At 38.7% G+C, this 24,633-nt stretch overlaps 1 protein-coding gene across 6 annotated transcripts in view; it reads left to right on the plus strand.

The window, feature by feature from the left end:
• si:dkeyp-72e1.9 (syntaxin-binding protein 4) overlaps nucleotides 1–24,633 on the plus strand; it is a 108,971-nt gene that overhangs the window by 43,161 nt on the left and 41,177 nt on the right. For all 6 annotated transcript variants that reach the window (XM_056401690.1, XM_056401689.1, XM_056401688.1 and 3 more), the window contains 4 exons: nucleotides 5,757–5,852; nucleotides 15,961–16,030; nucleotides 16,139–16,213; nucleotides 23,361–23,440. In XM_056401690.1, the coding sequence (XP_056257665.1) occupies nucleotides 5,757–5,852; nucleotides 15,961–16,030; nucleotides 16,139–16,213; nucleotides 23,361–23,440 (321 nt within the window). The remainder of the gene's footprint in view (nucleotides 1–5,756; nucleotides 5,853–15,960; nucleotides 16,031–16,138; nucleotides 16,214–23,360; nucleotides 23,441–24,633) is intronic.

The raw sequence follows: 24,633 nt of genomic DNA on the forward strand, positions 1-24,633 counted from the left end.
GTTATTCCTGCTAGAGCAAAGAATCTAAAGAGGTGTAGCTACTTTCCTGTTGTCAGCTATTAATGAGTCTTGAAAGTAAATTTCTGTCCACATTTACAATTCCACATACCACTGTGGACAAATATATCATTGTTTGAAAAGATGATTCCTCGTGACCGAAAGATGGAAATATGTACAGATCAGACCAACACTTCAGTTTGGCTGGTTTATTTGTGCACAAAGGACAGATCTGATGTAGGGTACACCAAGTCTCTCCCTGAATGACAGCTACAACACCCAGAACAACACACAATATTCTAACATCTGTTAACCTTGAGATCTTTACCTCTGTGTTTTACTTCTATTGCTTACCTCCTCCTAAAAGGGGGTGCATCACTAAATCTCTGCAGGATGTAGATAAACCTATAAACAACAAGATAACCATAAAATCCAGATATGTAATGGATCCCTTGACATCCAGCTCACCCCAAAGGTCAGCAGCTTACCTGACGTTCACATTCTTAACATCCTTAAACCAAAGTTGCCAACATGCAAAAACAAATTCAACCTTACATTGTTGTTCCAGGATATTCTTTGCTTGTAACTTACCAATTTACTGAGTAAGTTCTACCACTTGTTGGATATAAGGGCTGTGGCATCATGGCATATCCTTTCTAGGTAAAAATTAACTATTTTAAGTAATTCAGCAAAACAGTTCATTTATGTTATTGCCCAGTTAAATAAACATAATGCATAGCTTTACAACATCATCCTCCACTATCTGGCAGCTGAGTGTCATCTGAATAGCTGAAATAATGTAAGTCCTACTTTTAAAGGGATTTTCTCTGCAGAGTAGGTATCCTTACTGTGTTTTTGCCCGGGAGGGGAAGTAGGTCATGTGGCAAAGCCCTAACCCACTTAACTCAGCTGGGTTAAGAATGCAGGAGCTGCTGTTGTTTTTATCCTTACTTCACTCCCACACCACCGCTCTGGTGAAGCTTGTGCCTACGCAAGAACAAAATGCTCATATGTATGAATGTTATTACAGTCGAACTGTAAAACATCCTGCTGAAGTGGATGTGCTGTGTCTTTTATAATCCTAAAACTCTGCTCAGAACTAATCTGTAGCTTCTTGTGAATATATCCTGAATGATGTTTAAAATAACTGATGTGCATGAGTTGAATAATTTCATAGATGTTTTTGCCCCTGATTCAGAGACACATTAAACAATGAATTGAAAGTTGACACATACTAATAAACAAGTGTCTGAAAATACAGACACTCTCTATATACGGACATCAGCAAAAGTCTTCAATATAATTAAACCCACATTTCATAGATGTAGAGCATAAACAGAATCATTTTATAGATGTAGTGTATTATACTGTCAATGGACAGTATATTTAACACATTCAAATACATTCCTGCTGAAAAATGTGTTGCTGTGAGTTATAGTGACTGCCATTATTTTTGAATGACATTATAATCATAAGACCAATGTACTGTATACAAGTGCATCATCATAATGAGCGTGATAACTGTAGCACTGAGCACATGGACATTAGAATGGGATCTATACTAACTGCAATGACAGAATAAACTGTAAAATGATGAAATAACTGTGACAAAATGACAGAAAATGACAGAAATAACTGTAAATATAATGTAGGTCAACTCGGCCCTACAGATATTAATACATTATGTAACTTAAAGATACATATTTTAACTTAAAGTTACATCTATTATTTTGAAATGAGGTGCTGTGGTCCAGTGTAAAAGAGGTGTGACTGGACCTTCAGAACTTGATAGTGGTACTTTGTCTGCAGGCTTAGAAACCACATCTGCATCACAGATACAAGATGCCTGAGGTGTGATGATAAAGACTGAGTGTAATGTCATAACGACAGCAGTGAAGGGTAGAGCAGGTGAGGAGCAGGCTGGAGGAAAGGTTGAAGGTTTGTGTGTGTGTGTGTGTGTTTACTGAAAGCAGCACACAGGTGAAAAGCAAATCAGCTTATTGTCGTCCAACTTGAGCATGTTCAAGTGTACACACTGTTCTGATACATAAAGCCTAAGCATAAGACCCCCATCTGTACAGCTGAAGCCTCCACAGCATGAGGGGGAGCATACACACTGTAACACTCCTGCTATCCTACAGTGAGGACAGCACATGCTAATCTCTTTGTTAGTGCAGCTGAGAGCTGCACCACCTCAGCACATAGGCAGGATAAAGTTTTCATAGAGAAACTTTAAAATCGTCTCCGTCACAGTTAATTGTGTGGACATGTTGAATCTGTAGAGTGTGTTTTAAAGAAGCAGTTTCGGTCCTCAGGTGTCCAGATATGACTCTGTGTTGTTCAGGAAACATGGTAGGACGGGTTTGTCCTTCTCATTCTCATAAATGTGATGCATCTATAACTGAAAAATAACATAATTAGTCAATAATCAATAATCAGTATTTCAATGTTCACTTTTTTGCTGATGACACAATTGTATATGCTCCCGGCTCCACCCCAGCCCAGGCCCTGACTTGTCTTCAGTCTGCTTTTGATGACGTCCAACTGTCTCTCCTTAATCACAGATTAGTCTTAATTATACATGGTTTTCTCCACCTCCACCACTGATTTTGATCATCCTGCCATTAAAACTTTAAATGCCACTCATATTACTCTCACTGATTAATACAACATACTGAGCATTCTGGCTTGACAAAAGACTGTCATTCAAGGTTCATATTCAACACTTCACTCAAAAATTCAAAGTCAAACTTGGCTCCTTGTATAGAATTAAAGGATGTCTGTCTTCCTCCAGCTGTACTATTGTGCAACCTATGCATGTAACTATAGCTATGCACCATTTAAATGGAATGAACTGCAAACTGCCCTCAAACTAGAGTCTAACATTTCCCTTGGAGACTTTTACTGCTATTGTAAATGTTTTTGCTAATTCTCAGTTTCTTGTATCGTGTAGTTGTGTTCTCTTTGTTGTTGATTGTCTCTTGTGACTGCTTCTTGTTTTTTGGATTTTAGTGTCATTGAGACCTGATTAAATAAAAAAATACACTAATTATGATAAAAAAAACAACATTATAATGATTATTAAATTCAAAATCTCCACTACATATATTATATGAGTCTGGACAAACGTGGATGTAAACTGCAACATGACTGGTTGGTGGAGGCAAACAACCATGAGGTGGTGATTCTAGTTTATCATGTTCTTCTATCATCTGGGGTATTAAACCATTTTTAGATAAGACTGCTGTTTTTCATCACTTTGAATTTTACCATCTTTGCAAGGTCTGGTGGAACATTTAATCTTTGGGTAATGAAAATGGCCTTGATACATGGAAATGATTTGGAAAACAGAATGTGAAGCTGAAGAAGAGGGAGAGAGGCTTGTCTTTAATATTAGCTGCTGCTGCTGCTTGTGCATTAGAATGATGTTTTTCTTATCTGATGATAGGCGCAGGGAGGAGAACGCTTTGAGGATGAACAAAAGAACAAGACACTGTTTTCCTCAGAGAAGAGTCAGAAGGGAGGAAGGGCTGAAATGAGGAACTTTATAACCCCGTTCTTCCAACAGGCAATAATTAACATGCGCCCCTTCGCTCCAGACCCAATTAGTGTTACCATTTTGTCTCTGTGGTTACAGCAGCCTTAAGCTAAAGAAGTCTGATCTAATAGTTAAATAAGGTCGAGTGTAGCTGCTTCAGTGATTTCACTGTATAGTACAGTGAGGGAACGTGAATGTGGAGGACCTTGGAGATGTAGAAGCTCTCTGTTCAGTGTGAGGAGGAACATTTCAGAATGAATAGAAACATTTTGCCCAGTGGTGAATCTGATCATTTATACCCAAAATCCATCAGCAATATGGTGCAGTTGCCACCTAGATTTTTATTGACAGTTTGGAAGACAAAACTGGAATTCTTTTGGTCGGTCCCCAAGATAAAAGAGATCTACTGTCTCTAAACTTGGGCATCTGGCCCCTGTTAATCAGAGGTAACATGCCTGGGCATTATTTTAGACTGAATTCAATTTTACTTCAAACATAAAGAAGGTGACCATTTAAGAAATATTGCTAAAGTACAGCCGTTCCTAATCCATAAAGATGCTGAAAAAAACGTATTCATGCTTTTATTTAAAGCATAATAGATTATTGCAGTGATCCTTTTACTGCTCTTCTGAAGCAGGAAATAGAAAGACTGCAGTTTATTCAGAGCTGTGCTGCTGGACTTTTAACTAAAACAAAGAAGACAGCTCATATTTCCATGGCTTTGGCTTCACTCCACTGGCTCCCAGTATCTTTTAGAAGAGATGTTAAAGGTCCCTTTACTTGTTTTTAAAGCTCTTCGTGGTTTGGGACCAGCTCACACTGCAGATTCTATGTGGTTTTATAATCCTTCATGAGCACACAGACCTTTTACTGCCGGGCTTTTAAAGAAAACAGGCAGTGCAGCTTTTTTTAAACTTTCCTCCAAAACTCTGGAAAACCTGCCAAGAGCTATAAGAGATGCTCTGTGAACATTTTTAAACCACAGCTGAACCTTGTTTAACTTTGCTTTTGGTTCAGTCTCTCATTTTTACTATTCTTACTGTTTTCTCTTTTTATTTTCATTTACATATTTATCATCTACTGTCTTTATATTGTCTAATTGAATTCTCCGTCACTTTATTATCAGATTTTTTATTGTAAAACACTTTGAGCTACATCTCTTGTATGGAAAGTGCTCTATATATAAAGTTTATAATTATTACTATGCTGAAACTTCTAATGCACAGTGATGAATCTCCCTCATGTGAGCACTGTACTTTAAGGTTTACTGTATTATTAGTAGTATATTATTCTAATAAATACAGCACATCCCTGTGAAGTGATTTCTGTGATATCTGTAACCAAGAAGAAACCTAACATGACGTGGAGCAGAAGTTCAGGGAAGTTGAATCAAACCAAAATATTGTCAATTTATTTTTCTATGAAAAGATCAAAGTCGTCACCCTGATACTAATGACCTGGGAGCAGTCCTTTCAATCATTTAGATATCAGGTGTGACAGGAAGTGAGAGAGGTGCAGTGTAACTACATCCTGTGGCTCTGACGACCACAAACACCTTCTGACATTTCCAACAGTACAGCTGTAAAAAGAATTAGTGTCAGGCTCATACTGTAGTTTAACACGTAGGTGAAACACTGTGTCAACAGAAAATCTAGCACTTCTTTCACTTGAACCAGTAGCTTTAGCTGTGAGTTATTAGCTACCTGAGCTACAGATTTGAAGTGACGTCTTTTTCAGACTTGCCTTAAATGCAGGCTAATAATAATAATCTACCGCATACAGTAAATAAACATTTTAACCATGGAAGTATTTTTAATCCCATTCATACCAATCTAGTCTTTTAACTTTAACTCTTTTAACTTTAACCACCTTGTTCTGGTGAATGACAATGACTGCAGAGCTGACCCCCCCCCCCCACCAAAAAAAAAGTCCTCCCCTGTCAGCATTACACAAATACGGTGGCAGCCGCCGACAGAAGACCTTCCCCTCTCTTTGCTGAGATCACAATATTCAAAATCCCATCTGTACCAAGTAATTATTATTCATTTATGTACAATGATTAGCATTTGTTCCATTTGGAGTTAACCAGCTTCTGTGGCAAAACTGTGTGAAACTGTAACACAGACACGTAGCAGTGTGATGGTAGCTTCACTGGGCTCTGAGTTAATGTTGTCATCATGTTTTCAACCTGTTCAGAAAGTGATTTTTCTCTTCCCAACAGGAATCAAAGTGATCGGAGGAGTGAAGGAGCTAACTGGAGAGGAGTTTGGAGTCTACGTCAAACGCATTTTACCAGGAGGCCTTGCTTCAAGTGATGGTAAGTGCTGTGTCCTCTGATTCTACATTCTCTTCTCACAGTGTCCCAGGATTATTTTTATTACTTCAAATTCAAATTTTACTGTTTTACTATCCAAAGAAGAAAATGAATTTGGTCAGAGTGAAAACACAGAGGCAGGTAGTGAAGAAAAGAGAGGTGTCCATCGTCACCTCAGAGCACTGTGTCCCAGGAGTTATTAACTTAACCATCCTCCCCAGATGAAGAAACCCGTCTGACCCACTGAAAGTGAAATGTCTGACAGTAAAACTACAGACAAATCACTATGCTGCTGCTGCTGTTGAACAATAAAAAAAAGATTGTTGAAATCTTGATCTTCTGTTGCAATATTCTGGTGGAGGGAGTGAGTTTGGATCATTTAAGATGTGTATTGTTATTGTACTATTATTCTCATTTAGAAAAATAGAAATTAATTATTTAAATTATTTTTATGAAGCTGCCCCTACCAAAGTATCTTTGATTCCTGTGATCGTTCTCACTGTTGTTACAGTGAAGATGATGATGATGATGACGATTATTAATTAATTCAAATTCAGGCTAGGTGGTGAAGCAGGTGAGGGTCTATAGAGACCTGGACACTGACACAGACAGAGCTGTGTCCTTGTCTCAGCATAGAGACTGTGAACAGGAAGGTACAACTACATATATTTACATATATATCCTACACAACCTGATGTCATCAGCTCAGCAAAAAGATTTAAATGACGTATAAAAAATCACTTGGTAAACTGATGAGAGTATTTCCTTAAACAGATATAACAGCCTACTCAGGTAAGTATTATTGGCTGCTTGAGTCGTATTAGACTGGACTGCATTAAAAGTCAGGAAAAATAAGCAGGAGGGAACTGTGGGAAACAGAGAGGTAAAATTATGTGAAAAGTGACAGGATGATCTCAGCAGAAATCTTCAGTAATGCAAAGTTTTAATGAATAACTCTTTTCATGTAATCCGTCAGCAGTAATATACCAGGATAGCAGCTGTTTGTATCAGTTTCTCTTCCCTCCTTCTGTTGTTTACAGAAATGTAATCCAACAAGATTTCAGCTGCTGCTTCTCTTTCATTTTACCCGTTTTGGTTTTTGGTTCTTAAAACCACAAATATATCTTCTTATGGATCAACACTTCAAATAAAACACAGAAGAAGAGGAAAATATGAAGCTTTGAATATCCTTCCATGTGTTTTTTGGATGAGAACGTCTTGAGTAGGGATGGGTATCGAGAACCGGTTCCAGTTGAGAACCGGTTCCAACCTGTTCGATTCATCGACATCATTTGCCTTTATGCTTAACGATTCCCTTATTGATGCCTTCAACTTCCATTTTTTTTTCTTTATTGAATAGTTTATAGTTACAAAATGAACTTATAATGAACAAAGACAAACAGGCATCACAACAATACAACTTGCAAACATAAAAAAAAAACAAAAAGTAAATAAAACAAACAAAAAACACAAACATTTTAAGGACGACACATAGTAATGAAATTTCTTTGTAGAACTCTTGTAAAGCGCTTTCTGTATCAGCACATTTCTTATCATTATAATTTGGATACACTCAAAGTATTTCTTAAATTCCATCCTGAAGGGCTCAAACGATGGGCGAGACCTTGACAACTTGGCCGCATGAATGTGAAAGTTAACAACCCACTGCACCTTCTTTATTTTATTAACATAATATAATAATAATATAGCTTTGGCATCTAATCTTATAGAATAGTTGGTTTGAGTGTCAAAATAATCTTCCATTTTCCTCCAGAATCCTGACGTGTCCTGACATTCAAAGAATAGATTATTTGTCTCGTCTTCCCTCTTACAAAACTCACATTTTTTATCAATATTAAAACATCTTGCAACATATTTGTTAGTGGGATAAATATTATGTATAATTTTGTATTGAACTTCTTTTAGTTTATTTGGAATAACATATTTGTAAGGTAGAAGCCATACTTTGTCCCACTGAATATTGGAGAAATTTTCCTCTTGGAGAAATTTTCCTTTTGCTATAGAAGTAATTTCAGTCAATTTAAAGTCAACGAGTACTCCCCAGTTTCAGCAGAGCAGTGAAGGGCCGCATTAGTGATGTGTCTGTTGCGAACAATCCGGCTCTTTTAAGTGAACGTGAAGTGATGTTTTGGGTTTTTTTTCTTCTTTTTTTGTCAGTTAATACAAGGCAGACAGCACCAACAACTACAGAGCAGTTATCTATATTGTTCAGTGTTCAGAGACTCATAATAAAATTTGTCTCGTGTTGACTAAACCTGTACAGGCCTACTTTTTTCCACACAGAAAATCCACAGGAAGCGATAAGGGAATCGATAAAGAATCGCATCGATAAGCAGAATCGATAATGGCATTGGTATCAATAAAAATCTTATCATTTCCCATCCCTAATCTTGAGGATGATTTAAATGAAACAATAACAAGCAGAAGAGAAGTTAATGATAAACACAGTGGATAGTGTCAGAGCGCCGGCCGCTGCTTTCTGGGGCTTCTCTCATGTGACCATGAAATCATGACTACAAAACACACAGCGTTGTCGTGGCCTACTTTCTCTGCGCCGTAGATGATGGATATGTTGCACCCTTAAATAGACAGGACTCCATCTCTGTTTGGCAACTGTGTCTTTTCAGAAGCAACCGGAGCTCGCATCACAACGTCACAAGAACCAAACACGGCACACCTTGGCACCCACCGATGACGTAATGTGTTGCAATTACTGTGATACCCTGAAATCGAGCAAAACAATAATCAAAATATACGGAAGTGGAATGAGTGTGAGTGTGAATAAGTGGATAAATACATACATAATAAATAAGTAAAGAAATAAATATAGGGGAAATAATACAAAGATAAATAAATACAGAGGCAAATTAAAACTGAAACATCACTTTATGTCATATTTTATTACTTAATTAATGCATATATTTATTTTAACATTATTTTTGGCACATTTAATGGCATATTAATTTATTAATTGAGTCATTTATTTACTTTTGATTTTCGTAGTTCCAGTCCTCCATACAGAGCACCACAGATTCTTGACTTCAAAGTCCCTTGATCTTCCATTATATCACTGTCTGGTTTAGCTTCCTATATGAAGATCAAAGAGCTTTGCCGTCTCTTTCCTGTGTTCACCTGCTCCTGACTCATCACAGTGAATCTATTGCAGTATGAACAGTAGAGCAAAATATCTGCTGCAGACTGAAAACTCATCACCACTCACTGACTGGGATAAATTCCCAATGACTGCACGTAAAACAGCTGCAATATTCAGCTATTAATCTTCCCCAACATCACTTGAACACTCTCTCATAACGTGAAATAGCGTGGGATCATGGGAGTTGTTGTCTTCACCACCATTAACATAAAATTCTCCTGGTTTGGTTTCTTTCAGTGTCAGTGGTTCAGGAAATCAAACAGACCCGGTGATTCTAACCATTAAAAACAGTGAATAAAGCAGTTTGTCATTTAAAGTCAGTGTTTGAGCGACGCTGTACGGAGGACATAGATTCAGGGAAGAGTTGGAGCTGAGATTGATGCTAACCTTTGTTTTGATTGTTTCTCTGATAACTTATGAACCAGACGTTCAGCAGATTTTTACCAGCAGCTGAATTATCCACAGAGGTGTCCTCCTCTCCATAACAAACACACCAGGGGATTAAAACCAGTAGAAACCCAGAATAAAGCAGTTTGACTTTAAAAATCTGATATTCACAGATGCTCTTCAGTGACACAGGACAGGACGTCTCCAGCAGCTGGGAGCTGAGCTGTCTAACATTCCCTCAGCGTGTTTCTCTGATAACTTCAGATCCTGAATGAATCTGTCCTGGGCCACATTGAAGAACCGCATACTCCACTGACGTCTTGTGTCTCAGTCTGATTAGTCCCAAAACAGTTTATAATGAATGGAAAATATTTAGCTATTTCAAATGGATAAAACCTGATTTCATTATAAGACCTGTGTGCAGCGCAACAATTCGCTCAACCCCTCCATGCCCCTCTCCCTCTCTCTCTCCCTCTCTCTCTCACTCACACACACACACAAGCAGATTGACGATGGGCCTGTCTGTGGATTGGCTAAAAACACATACCTGCTTATTTGTATATAAAGCAGGGATGTGAGATCCAATCAAAAGTGGTCACTGGAGACATATTTTAAAGCAGGTGTGATTGGATGTACTTGTTATCAGATCACTGAAGATGCATGTTAATACCAGGTCTGAACCAGGCCTATTATTTTTTCTACCTCATTCAAATCAATGAGGGGAAGCTAAATAACAGAAACACCAGCAGCAGCAGCACAGAGAACATCCACCTCTCTGTGACACCTCACAGTGTCAATAAAAACTCAACCTTACAACTGAAAACTCAGTGTATATTGTGAACATATAAATGATACTTGTAATGTTAATGATTATAACAATCAAAGCTCGGATTCACAATGAGCTTGTGGTTTCACTATGGACCTACAATAGGGCAGGCCAAAGATGGTTGTCACATTTTTGACATTTCCATCTGTGTCTTTTAAGCCAGTGTGTTCACACTGTGATACTAACTAGATCCATGTGTCTGCTGTTAAATGGTGTGGGTGTTATCTCTGCAACACAGACATTCAATGTCTGGTTTTGTCTCAAACACAAGAAATGAAGTGTTACATTAGGGTTAGTTGTAACATACTCCGGGCTGAAATGTGACAGTAGTAGGACTATGACAAAAACTGATATTGAAAGATCAACACTTAAAGGTGCTGTATGTTAGAATTAACTCTTTGAGTTCAGCATCAAACTTTATCCTTTTACTCACCAAAAACTGTGTGTGTATTGTTGTTTCAACTAACCCAGACTCTTGTAGCCATGAACTAGCTTACCTTACAGCTAACAGCTAAAAAAATGAGCACTGAGAACTAGCATGAAAAATATCTTTATAGACTCCATAAACATGATTTAAGTTTGAAAGGTTTAACTACAGAGCAGACAGCGCTGATACAAAAATAAATGAAGTAAAAAAAAAACTTGTTCCCTCTAAAACAGTCTGTGTCTGTCACAGGGAGCTACTTCCTCACCTGAGGAATAAAGACTGAATCAGATGATTTCTAACTTGCTCCTGATTGGAGAAATTGGAGGGATGGTAAAAAAAAAGAAACACACAGACATGTGAGTGAGTAAACCATGGAGTTCCAAAATCCAGCTGCAGACAGTAGTTTCTATTAATCTGACAGCGGCAGAAAACAATAAAAGCACAAAAATAACTAAAACAATGAAACAAATTAAATGCTAATGTAGCGTTAACACCATAATTTAGAATTTGCTCTCGTTGAAAAGGGGGCACCAATGAATGAATGAATGACTTCATTGATAAATTGATCAATCTCATATCGGAAGCCATGACTTCTCGATTCAATGGATCTCCAGTCTCTACGTCAAAAGAATACGACAGGACAACAACTGGGTGTAAATAAAGGAGTTTATTAACTAAACTACTATCTACAGAGTAAATGCAAGGTGTAATAATCATAAAGATGAAAATAATAATGAAATGAGCAGTGTGATGAGTTGGCAATGGTGGGAGAGAATATGTTATGGCTATACACTATGGCTATACAGCTAATGATGCTACAACTATGATGAGATTTGATGATTAAATATTGCTATATTTCAACATCAACCCAGTCATGAGCAGAGTGTTAAGACCGGCCTACTGCGAGTTGCGCTGTAGCTGAAGACCCTCGGCTGGAACCCAGGTGGCTGTGGTTGCCTTGGTAACCCTGGAGATGAGATGGAGTTGATTTCTGGTCGGCTTCTCTGCAGGCGGTCTTGCAGATGTGTTATCTGCCAGCATCTCTTGCGGGTTGATGCGAAATAAACTCTGAGGCACTTTCTTGACTTGGTCTTGACTTGGCTTATAAAATTAAAAGATCGTGCGTATAGACAAAAAGAATGTTTCTTGAAGCACGTGGCAAAGAAAGAATGGACGAGGACAAAATGATAAAGTGCAAAACCCGTCTTCTCCTGTGTTTCCACTTGGAGAAGAGAGTAATTTTCCACTGAACTTTTGAATAGTTTAATTCTATAGTTTCCTTATAAACTTGCACATCCGTCTTCCACAATGATCATAAAACATTAAATGAAACAACATATAAACCTAATGGCACTAATAATGACAGACAGGAGTAATACAAGTGTGGATTTCATATCACATCCTTCAACCCTGGAATTAATCATGATACAAGTGGTTAATTGATCAAACTAAAGCTAAAAGCTAATAGTCTATAAATGTGGATTACACAGCAGTTCTTCGACTGTAATAATAATAATATGGACATTCTGGATGTCATGTAGTGTGTTACCTTGTGTGAAGGATGCTGACAGTATGGTCACATGAAGGACATTGTCTTAAAATCTACATGTTACATTTCAAACATTCTATGGGATAGAAGTTTGGGATTAAACTATTGCATAGAAACATCTCATGAGTTACAGAACAGCTAGATATTTAATTTTACAATCTTCCTCAGATCTGTGTCTGTGAAGAGAGTTCTGCTGGTCACTACCCAGGATTGGAATGTGGGTTGTAGTTTATGACTCTTATCTAGAGAGGGACAGAGGAAGGGAGGTTGGTGTGTGTGTGTGTGTGTGTGTGTGTGTGTGTATTCATGCATGGTACAGAGAGGCCAGGATTCACACCTTAGTGTTAATCAGTCCTTTTGTTGTTACTTGTCTTATATAACAAAAAATCAAATATCATTAGACAGAATCTTATTGTTACAAACTTGAGATTTTTCCTATATTCTCCAGTTGCCTGGTGTCCATTGGTTGATCCTCTGGAGCTGACCCTTTGACCTTTGACCTGGTTCTGTGTCGTGCTAACAGCATGCTCTGTTTGTGGAAGAGGGGTCCTTTGTCTCTGTTTCCTATCAATCTGATAGTTTGATGTGTGTCAGTTTTGGGTCCATAACTCTGCATGTCCTTATAATGAACTTCTCTAATGGCTTGTGACTGATGCCAGGCCAGGAATGTCCGCTACACTATGGTGGGTGTGTTACAATAGAACAACTGCATTTTGTTCCTGTATGTTCCTCGCGGGTCCATTAAATGTTATTAGTGATTCAGCTCAGTGTGGAGAAGAGCTGGTGTTCTCCTGCTCCTCAGCAGATCATCACAGCTGATTTTACGGACAGTGACTGAAACAGAGGTCAGAGTCTCTGTTGATGGAACTCCCTGCTTCAGTTGTGCGTACATGTTCGTTTCTCACAATTAACGTGAGTTCAGATTTAATCCTGTGAAATTCAGATTTTGCTCAGTAACACTTAGTTGATGAGTTGTTAATAAGTATAGTTCCTCTAATGACTATGACACAGCACTGTGAGGGAGATAATGACGAGTTACTGAAGACTGGGAGATACCGTATTAATGAATCATGAGGTAATAATCAGTTCATAAATATCACAAATTTCTTCATGAGTCGTTCCTCATTAACTCTGAACCCTCCGCTGAGCAACACACAGCACTGATTTGTGCACTCTACAGTAAAGTAATCCTGCCTACTGAGTAACTACAAGTAGTTCCTCATTACTGACTTGTGTCCATAGTAACAATGCACTATTTTGTGTACCACACTGTTAAGTGTTATTAGCTCAGTAGTTTTTCCAACTGGTGAGCACGAGAGAAATGATCTACTTGATGACCCCTGCTCCACAGTCTGCAGTCTGTCAGCAGCTGCAGACTGTGGAGTGAGATATTGTTTTCAGCTTGTCCGTACGTCCCATCCTCATAGACATGATATCCCAGAAACGCTTTGACAGAACAAATGTTCGCCTGGACTCAAACTCGAATTTGGTGGTCAAAGGTCAAAGAACTCTCAAAATATACAATAGGTGGCCTGCCACACAGTATTGATTAATGAATCAAGTTCACATTGCATTTTTCCCCATTCACCTGGAGCCAATGTTTTCACAAACAGACTGTAAACAGGCAACAGTGATTTGCTGCTAGGTAGCAGTCATGGCCTCAGCAAAGAAGCGTAAAGTCGACGACGAGGGCCGCTGCTTTCAGGGGCGGTGGAAAGTTGAAAACTTTTTCACTGAAATTCAAAACTGTTGAGTTTGTCTCATTTGCCAAGAGACCGTCGCTGTTATGAAAGAGTTCGATGTGAAGGGACATTACGAGACTAAGCACAAGTCATACCAGCGACTGTCCTGCAGGGAGCGAAACATGCTACCTGTCCTCGCAGCAGTGGCTTTTCACAGCACATGGTCCCCACTTAGTTTCACATTATGAAATCTGGCCCCCATTCAAAATACTTTGGACACTCCTGGCTTATCTTTTATTTTTCCTTTAATTCCCTCTCTGACATGTCACCACAAACGCCATAAGAGACAACTTTAACCATGATCTTTCACTCTAAATTCCTAAACTTTTCATATACTCTTGACTTTTCCTAGTTGCATACCACCAGGATTTATCCACTTGTGGAAATTTGTGCATCCAGTCCTTCACCAACTGATTGAAGTGATTCAGCTACTTTCAAAGGGTTTACTGTTACCCTGCTGCAACCTGATCCTTGATTTTATACACAATTTTAAAATCAGTTGCAGCTTTCATAACCTTATTTCCAGTTTTCTGTACTGCTGTATCTTCCCTGTCATCCTCTCTCTGGATCTATCTCCAGCTCTCTGCCCTCCTCATATTAACCCTCCATTCCCACTCGTGGCCAAAGCCATGCACCAGCGAAGAAAAAAGAGCAGATGATCAAAGGAGGAAAAGAAAAAAGAGGCTCTCCACTGAGAAGTTTGAGACTTGAAACTCCTTACACACACTAGAGATTCTAAATCAAGCTGATTTCAAGAGTGACCCACCGGTTACCATTGGTTACCACTGGTTACCACTGGTTACTGGTTAAATCCACAGTTTAATCCAACATCAAAAGTCGATTAATCCATTCTAACCAATGCATCAATGCTCAGCAAACATTCTAACAAGAGTTTCTGCCCTGACCTTACATTAGCTGCTGTAACTGTAATCCATCATTTAGATAGAATTATACTGTAAATTTTAGGATAATTATAAGATTGTGGTATTTTCCCTTTAATTTTACCAAAATTTTATATTTCCACAGTAAAATTGTGTTTTTATTCCTCCACGACAGCGACAGTCAGAGCCAGAGGCGTATTGTTTTCAGGTTGTTTGTCCGTCTGTCCCAGTGTCATGGACACAGTGTCTCAGTAACACCTTGATGGAACTTTTCCAAATTTGGCACAAACATTCACTCAAGGACAAACTGACTAGATTTAGTCAGTGTGATCACAAAACACTTTTTAGCCATTACCCAAGACTTCACAGCAATTATGACATTTCACACAAAAGGTTCATCTTTGATATGACTCTGGATAAACAGGGAGTGGAGGAGGCAGACAATATGTAGTTTCTACATATTATGACAGTAGAAATTGATGTTATACTGTTCCTTGATTTAGGGTATTTCAATATATCTACTATATACAGTATATATCTATTATACAGTGATACACTATTATTAATTTCATGGTGATCTGGTGCTCGTTGTTTTATATTAGCGTTTATAAATTGTGTGTATATATTGTTGATTGATATTGTGTTCAGTACTTTCCTGTATGTATTTTATGCTTGAGTTTTACGTTTTTTAAAGGCATTGGAAATTAGCTTTGTCTTAATTGGTTAATGTTGTGTAGTTGTCCCTATACAAACATATGAGAGCTGTCAGAAGTCATGGCCGTACATAAGAGAGCAAACACTATGGAGTGATGTTTGTGGAGAAGAGCCTGGTGATATACTTTTCACACAGATAATATGTACATCATAGACTTTCAATACTGTAGAAGTGTAAACCAGTTAACAATTTACATACAAACTACAATAAAATGGTTCCAGAGGATGCTGGTGTTTCCTGATGTCACTGTGTCTTTCTACACCTGATGATACCTGATGACTTTGTCTCCAGTGCATAGCTTTAAGCACCACAGTGACAGAAAATGGAAATGGTTTCCCATTATTTTTTTTACCAGTTCTTCCTGTACACTGTGGAGCTGATGATGTGACCTTTATTTGACCTCTGATAGGAAACCTGTTGCCAGGGGACCAGATCCTGGAGGTGAACGGGGACAGTCTAGTAGGAGTCACAAGTGAAAGGTGAAAATCTTGTAAAATCAAACTTATCTCAGTTTTGTTTGAAGCCTATGATTGAGTGAGGTGATGCTCCAACAACAATGTGAATGTGTTTTTGTGTTTGTTTCACAGAGCTGTGGATATCCTGAGAGCAGCCTCTGCAACCAATCACATGCGCCTTCTCGTAGCCAGAGATGAGGAAGCAAAGTAAGCAGATGTCTATGTCTACATAGAAACAAACACCAATGCTAACTCTATCTCATCTTTATCATTTACTGAAGTTAGCATGCTAACAACCAGCCCCGGTCCGTCTCCTCACTTTCTGATAGCGACTCACTGTAGTGTCTAGTCTGTCCTCAAGACGTAGCTGCTCAGAGGACGTATTATAACCTCTTATCTTGTAAACTTAATGATGGCTGCAGCTCCTGTCAGGAGACAATCACCACCACCTGCTCCCAGCAAGAAACTATGTTCAGCAGCAGAGCTGCAAAACTTACAAATAGCTTTAAGTCACACCCTTCATGCACGTCATCATTTATTCATTAAGTCTGTTTTCACTGATACATCAATCATCAACCTCAGACAGGCCTAAAAGCTTTTCTGTGGTTTTCCAGCTTTGTGTTGAATATCTGTTGTTTCTACTCAGTTTCTTTATGTGCAAACTGAGAATGCATAAAAAAATAGATGGATGGAAACACACTTAGGAACTATTCTTTCACAACATTATGTTACAAGATGCCGTTCTGTTTCTACCTGTCCGTTATCATCATGACATCTGAGGTCCAGCTGCATCTTGACCAAACATAACAAGCTCATAATCAGCTTTTTTTTTTTGAGTTCATTCTGACACCAGAGAAGATGAACACATCAGTGAGGGTTAGAGCATCATGTCAGTCACCTGAACTTGATTTCCCCCCATGACACAGTTAAAGTGCAGGAAAACATCACTGTCTAATGAATGATGTACATGTCAGTCCATATGACTAAGAGCCTAATTTGTAATCAGTCAGTGTGAATACAAAACAGACCAGGACTAACAGGAAACAAGGCTGTTTTTTCTCTTTGGTCCGATTGTCATGGGGCCATAAATTTTACAACGGGCAGCTTTTAGGAGAGACTTATTCTGGACAAAAGCAATACACTGGAAATGTGGAATGATGAGGAACTGACTGAGAGGTTTGATTCTGTAGGAGAGATGTATGTGAACTTGTTGAAGATGAGCTGTCACCAGACACAATGCAGCCTTGTCACCCATGTTGCAGCTGTTAATTGCACTTTGTTTTCACACAAACAGCTCCTTTAAAACATTGACAGACATGATTGACGTTCACAAGTCCACAGTCTGTCATTTTAGACCTAAAATTCTCTTCAGATTTAAGCTGAATATCTGAACATATACTGTATGAGCTTTGTGTGGTGATCTGTGTTTCAGCACCACGGACAGCATCATGGGCTGAAGGGGGCAGAGACAGAGACAGACTCTATCCATGGTGCTGATACTGACAGATCACTAACCAAGACATACATACACCTGTTCTAGGACTTTATTCCATTAACCCTTTGCCTTTATATCCTCACCTCATGATAACTGTAAATACGACAGAGGCAAAGAAAGAGAAAATTAGACTGAGTAAATAAACAATAAACATTCCAACAAACAAACAAACTCACAACTTAGTCAGAAATGTACACAAAATCAGAAATTATACAGACAGCAGAGATTGTTAACAACATATCATCACACTCATAGGCAATAGCAAAGAGAGTCTATCACAAACGATGATGCATTACAAGCAGCGCCAATGTTAAGAAATGGTATACACTTCCTGTTTCCTGGGTGGGCGTGGTCGTGATTGATTGTTCGTGAAAACATAACAACAACACAATACAACACTAGATACACTTTGAATTTACAGCTGATTTTACTGCTGTTCAACCCAGCACAAGATCATATCAGTCTCATACTCTCTGTTTTCCCTCCAAAAACACTTCAAAAATAATAACAATAGTAGTGTTAAAAAAAAAATACAAGTTTTATTTCAGTTTGAACTTTGAATACATGTTTTCACCTTTAGGTTGCTCTAAACTTCTGCAGCAGTGAAGCCAGAACCAACAGAGAGATCTGACAGGTCTCCAATAAAGTTCATTTTCTCCTGATCTGTCTGAAAAATGTCATTTTAATGTCAGAATGTCCTGAAGATTTGTGGCTCGTGAAAAATTTATCCAATATTTATTTCAGTGATTATGAGGCTAAAGAATCATAATCTTCTCCCATTGGAGTGAACAGACTCAGACCTGCTGCTGGTCTCCAAAAGGGGCAGGAGGTGGAGAAACCCACCTGACACAGATACAGAAAATTACTGTAGATGCACTGTCTCCTTTTTCAACTGTCTCTGGCAATAGCCAAACACACGTGGCCACATGATCGTGCATCGCTAAGACAGGGCGTGGTTAAGATGAGGCTGAAGCTTGGTTGGTGCAACCGATGTAAAGTCTATTCTAAAGACTGGTCTTTACAAAGACTCATTTAGAAGTTAGAACTAGGCTTAGTAAAGGACCAGTTGGTGAAACTGGACCCTGCAGGCTGCCAGACCTTCAATAATGAATCCAGTTTTCTGATGAAGTGCAAAGTGCTTCCAAAACCAGAGTAAATTAGTGCTCAAATACTGGCCTCAGTGATGGCAGACGCTGGAGTATCAGTGTTTAGCTTTCTAATCGTGCCACAACCAGTCTGGGTAGAAACCAGGTCAGTGCCAGCTGTCAGCATCACAGGCCTTGCCTCCCCTGTAAATCCACTTCAGACAAAATGAACCTGTAACAGTAAGTTGACAAAGGTGGTGGTGGATCTGCATATTTAAATGAGCATGACTGTTGCACATGAACATCTTCCGCCTGTAAATCCTCAGTGAGGAGGCTCTGACGCAGTCAGGATTTATACCTCAGCTGTTATCGCGAAAGCATGTCAGACGCTAGAAGTCAGTACTGGTGACTAATGTGAACAGGATGGATTTACTGGGCAGATCCCAGTATGAACATGTAGAACAGTTTTAACAGTGACGTCTTTACATTAATGAAGGTTAAAACATGTGTAGTGTAATTTCAAGGTGATTATTACTGTCATTTAGTGATGGATTCTCCCAAAATGGTGTCACTGGTGAGGTAGCCTAAGCCCCACCACCCCCACCACCCCACCCCCTCCTTGTCATTGTGTTGCATGCAGTGGAGTGACAGCAGACTCAGGAAGGGGAAAGAGCTTAACCTAGGGCAGCGCTCCTGACGAGATGAGCCATGTGTGTTAATCTGTGCTCTGTGCTTTAACTACCCGGCAGCCCAGAGCAGAGGAGCTGGAGGGGGGAAATGGATGGCAGGAAGGAGGAGGGAGGCGGGGGCTGAGGGGGTTGGGGGGATTATGCCTGTCTGTCTGTAAAAACAAGTCAAAACTAGTTAAAACTAGCTTAGCACTCACTACATGCTCACCAGCTGTAAGAGCCGTGGAGAATATTATAACAGAATGAAACCACCAACTTTTTCAGCTGGGTGAACACACTGATAGTAAACAACAACAACAACATTCATGACTGCAAACAACAAAAATGAATCTTCATGTAGTTAGTTAAATGTTTCAATTGGTGTCAGTCACAGACTCGTTCAGTATTCAGTATTTTTGATACAACTGTACAGACACTAGACAATTCTAGACACTTCCTTTTATCATTATTTAGTTTGAAACCAAAGAACAAATTCACATGGTTTCGTTAGATTTTTAAATTTAACCCAAAAATGAAAAAAAAAGAAAATCAGGTGGTCTGTTCATTTTTCGTTTCGAAAAAAAGCCAGAAAATCGAATTCCAAACAAACATTTTTTTAAATAAAATTTTCTCGAACAAAAAACAAATAGACCATGTGATTTCGTTTTGGTTTATTTGATAAATCAAATAAAACCATATCAATCAATTTGGTTTTTGGTTTCAAACTAAATAATGATAATAGGATTTGCCAAATACCAAAAACTGACCAGTTTTGATTGGACACCAAAAACGTTTTGGTTTTAAAACAAATAACAGATTTATGTTTTTGTTTTCATTTTTAACCTCCTAGGACCTGGCGTCCACATATGTGGACCTCACATTTTGGGTTCTCTAGACCACAATACTAACTTTTTCTCAACAAGGGCCTGGTGACCACATATGAGGATATTATACTGCCACTCAGTAATCGAAATTTAAAACTAATGTCCTCATATGTGGACATCATTTTTCTCAGGTCCCAATCAGCCTAAATAGCAAAGAATAGAGTTCGGGTCTTAGGAGGTTAAATTAAAAATGAATTACAGATTATCTGATGACACCCAGACCGGAAAGTGGCACCTCAGACTTAGAAAAATATCAGCATCACAATGTATTGATCATAATTGGAGCCAGCAGACATTTCATGACCACATCTAAGCTGAGAGCTTGTGTTATAATTTTTGAGATTTGTAATTAGTAAGCAAGTAATTTTAATAAAAATGATTTATGATATTGAAAATGTCCCATTGCATACTCAGAAATAAGACACAGATATAATTAATTATAATATTCTATACTCGTGAAATACAGTCACAAAGAGTTGCAGCTGTGGAGTAGAGATGTATACCTGTCTCAGACTGACCCAGAATGCAACATGCTATGATGCATGTGTCCCCTGCTGCCTACAAAATCAGCGCAGCCAACTGCAGCCAGCTTGGTGAACCCTTGTATTATTATAGAAGACACCAAAGAGACTGCTGTGATGGTGGATGGAGGAATGAGTCGTCAGCATCATGACCAGAAGAATAAGTGTTACAGTTCAGATGATGAAGACTGCCTCATTCTTATGATTCTCTCATTTCACACTGGTGAATGGGCTGGCCCTGCTGGTGGCACCTTTGACCCAATCATCTGTTGCTACTGGTTACGAAACAGGTGCAGCCTGAGGGCGTCTTTTTGTGCTGTCCAAGAACAATTTGTGTCCTTATTTACTTTGGAGCCAATGTGAGCGCTTATCATAATCTGCTTAGAAACACCACATTCAAATCACCATCCACAGGGATCATATCATACCGTGGTGTCGTGGATGATAATGCTGTCGCAGGAAAAACAGGAAGCAGATACACCGTCTCAACACACTGGCTACTGATGCTCTGAGGAGAAATTTGTCACAGGGTGCTGGTCAGTCACCTGTGTGGATACTGATGAACATTCATGAATCACATTTACCTTATTTTTTGTGCTTAACTTAACAGCAGTTTGTAATATAAAAGCATAAGTTTTTCAGTTCTGATTACAATACAGTTATTGGATCTCTTGAAGAAAAAAATCTATCAACAAAACCGATTAAGATTAGATGTAAAACAAGACAAAAATGAAAGTCATATAAAACAAATCATAAACAGCATAAAAGACAAACAAGAAGTTACAGTATGTACAAAATTGAAGCGTGACAAGAGGAAATAACAATACTATCATCAGTTTCCATGACAACAACAAAGACAGCCGCCTTTCACATGCAGTTGTGGCCTAGTGATTAAAGGTGTGACATAATAAACAGATCGTAAATACTCGACAATATTAAACACAGTCACTCCTCTTTGTATTTCCTGTAATAAGTAAAAACAGAAACATCTGTCAGCTGATCCGCCTACACACTGACAAGTTTTCATTGTTATGATCAAACACCTGGAAATGGTCTGATATATCGACAGTTAATCAATAGATTTCTATCAATAGATTTTATTGGTAGGTGTAAAACTCAAGACTAACTGGGTCTCAGACACTAAACCAGTTTGTGACCACATCTCTCCATCTGTCCATGACGTCAGACTCCAGGTCATAGACCCACCCCACAAACAGGAAGCAAAACAAACAAACAACCATCACAAAAACAAGATACAAATAAAAAACCAGAGTAATTAAGTCAAAACACACGCACCTGATATTCACAGTCTTTACAGAGTAAAGTGAGAGACAGTCATTTATCCTTGTTATGGTTTAAAAAGGTTCAACTTTTCACAGGAGCCACTTCTGTCAGGCAAAGTGAGGAAGTGATGTCAGCAGTCCGCTGTTTAGTGGATGGACTGAGTTTTGAGTACATGAAGAGGAGGCAGCATAGAAAGAATGACCAGAGGTCTGTACCACGGAGCAGGATTTGAGGCTATCGAGATAACTTCCGGTTTGACTCTGGGTTTTTAGTCCTATGACGGTGGTTCACTTGTTACTGAGGTAAATCACCATGGTAACTCCTAACCTGCTCCGGTGCAGGTTAACTTCAGAGGATCAGATCAAAACCTGTCAACAGCCAAACAACTGACCAATCAAATCACTGGAAAAACTGAGCCATTATCCTACAGGATCCTGACAGGGACAAAAGAGTTTACAATAAAGTGATAAATAATAATGAGCAGTAGAAATAAAATATTAAAAAATCAGTGGAATAGTTTTCCTATTTGAGTCTTTCCATGTGTCCACTCTGGTTTTAAAACAAAGAGTTTATCACGCTAAATAAATGGCCTGTATAATAACTATTATAGCTTTATTTTAATTCAACAAATATTCTTTAATCCGACAGGATTCCTGACAGTATCAATTATTTTACTCTCTTCTTCATCACTGGAGCTCAGAGCAACATGAGGAGACTCTGTGACCACAGCTGGAAATAAAAACTAAACCACTGATGTCTTTGATTAGAACAATTAGCCACACACTGTTAATTATTTCCATGATTATAAATGAACATTTCAGAATCATCAGACATCAACTACTTCTCTTTTCTTTCTCTCCTCTCTGCAGCAGAAACAGTCACATTAACTTTAACTGTTTTATCCGCATCACATGTTCATAACAGTTTGTTCATCATCAGACTGAAGAGGAAATAATAAATAATAAATGCTCAAATGTAATGATAATTCATGCACTTATTTACTGACTTTAATAGAAATTATATTTAGACAGTGAAACAATATTTTATTTGTATTTTTATTCCAGTCATGATCACATTGTTCACATTTCACATTGTTGAATATTGAATATTGTTGAGTATCAGTGTTTCTTCTCATATCATATCAAGAACTTCATTCATGGTTCTGACGATGCTGCTTATAATTAATAACTCCGCCTCTTTCACATGAACGCGCTCGTAGCTGAACAGGTGAACCCAGGGAAAACTGAGCCAGTTGATAACCTGCTTCGTACTACAGGTTATCAGGACGGTCAATGTCGGGTTCAGCTGAGCCAGATAACTAAACGTTATCCTGGGTATGATGAACTTGCTTCGTAGTACAGGCCTCAGGTTACTGCAGCAATTATCTGAACAATTCTCTTTTTCTTTCTTTGAACAGGAGAGAGTTCGCTGAGCTGCTGGAGAAATATGGATCCAACGGCAGCACAGGATCAACACGCAACTCTCCCATCCAGCAAGGTAGGCCGACCCCTGCTCAGGCCTGTGTGCAGCGCATTACACACTCAGGTTTATTTCCACAAATACTAACTGTAGTTTAATGTGGGCAGACTCTCATGATCACGCTCCTTTAAACAGTGCATTGCAAATTCTCTGAAGAAAAAGGTGGACTACTCTCCCAGGACGGACAGACGTGAAAGACTTATCATGGCCAATATTGTAAAGTCACAGTTTGATCAGGATGACAAAATTATAGCTTGTAACCATGTATGAGTGATCTGGGAGGACGTCAAATAACTTCCTGCTGCTGCCAAACGACCTTCCTCTCGTTGACAGAGGACTAAGCCTGCAGGGTAATGGAGTAAGTCGGCCTTTAAAAATGGCTTATGACAGTGCACTTGTCCATTACACAATTACGAACATCTGTTTGAGTTGGGAAGGAGGCAGCCAGCTGGTTCACATTTGTGAAAACAGGGTTTCAGCACGTGAGCAGTCTTGTGTGCTCTGAGCAGTGGATGGTGTTGATACATCAAAGTCCAAGTCCAGGATCAGGAAACATGGATTTAAGGCCTTCCCACTGATGCAAAGCTATGTTCACATCATATGTCTCACACATAAAGACAAGGAGACATGATGTACTGTTTGTATGATGTGTGTGTACGTGTGTCAGGAGCTGTTCACACTCAGAAGCAGGCTGAATTCTGAACTGATTCAACCATCATCATCACCTCTGATGAAGAACACAGGCGAAACATGTGGAAAAAAACAGATTATACTGTGGATTTAAGCTACTGAAGAATGAGCCGTTTTAAAAAGGACTAGTACAAAATATGCCAGTGGTTGCATGTAACTAAATACATTTACTCAAGTACTTCAGTACAGATTTGAGGTGTTTGTACTTGAGTTTTATGTATCTTTATACTTCCACTACTCCAGCTGAGAGGTGAATATTTCACTTTTTACTGCTCTGCGTTTCTCCGCCAGCTTTAGTTTTTAGAATTGTTCATGTGCTTCCTGTCTACTGAGAACTATGTATCTCCAAATTTAGTGACTTTGAATTTGAATGTTTCTGATGAGATGAAAGACTCAATAAACTTTTTAAAACCCTCTTGGTTCAGATGGAAAGTGCATCGTCTCAAAGCTGTTTTTCTGAGCTCATGTTAAGTTGACCTTTTAGAGATACTTGGTTCTCACCAGCCAGGGACAATACAAAC

This window comes from Seriola aureovittata, chromosome 17 (genome assembly GCF_021018895.1).
Source record: "Seriola aureovittata isolate HTS-2021-v1 ecotype China chromosome 17, ASM2101889v1, whole genome shotgun sequence".
In the NCBI taxonomy this organism is placed as follows: domain Eukaryota; kingdom Metazoa; phylum Chordata; class Actinopteri; order Carangiformes; family Carangidae; genus Seriola; species Seriola aureovittata.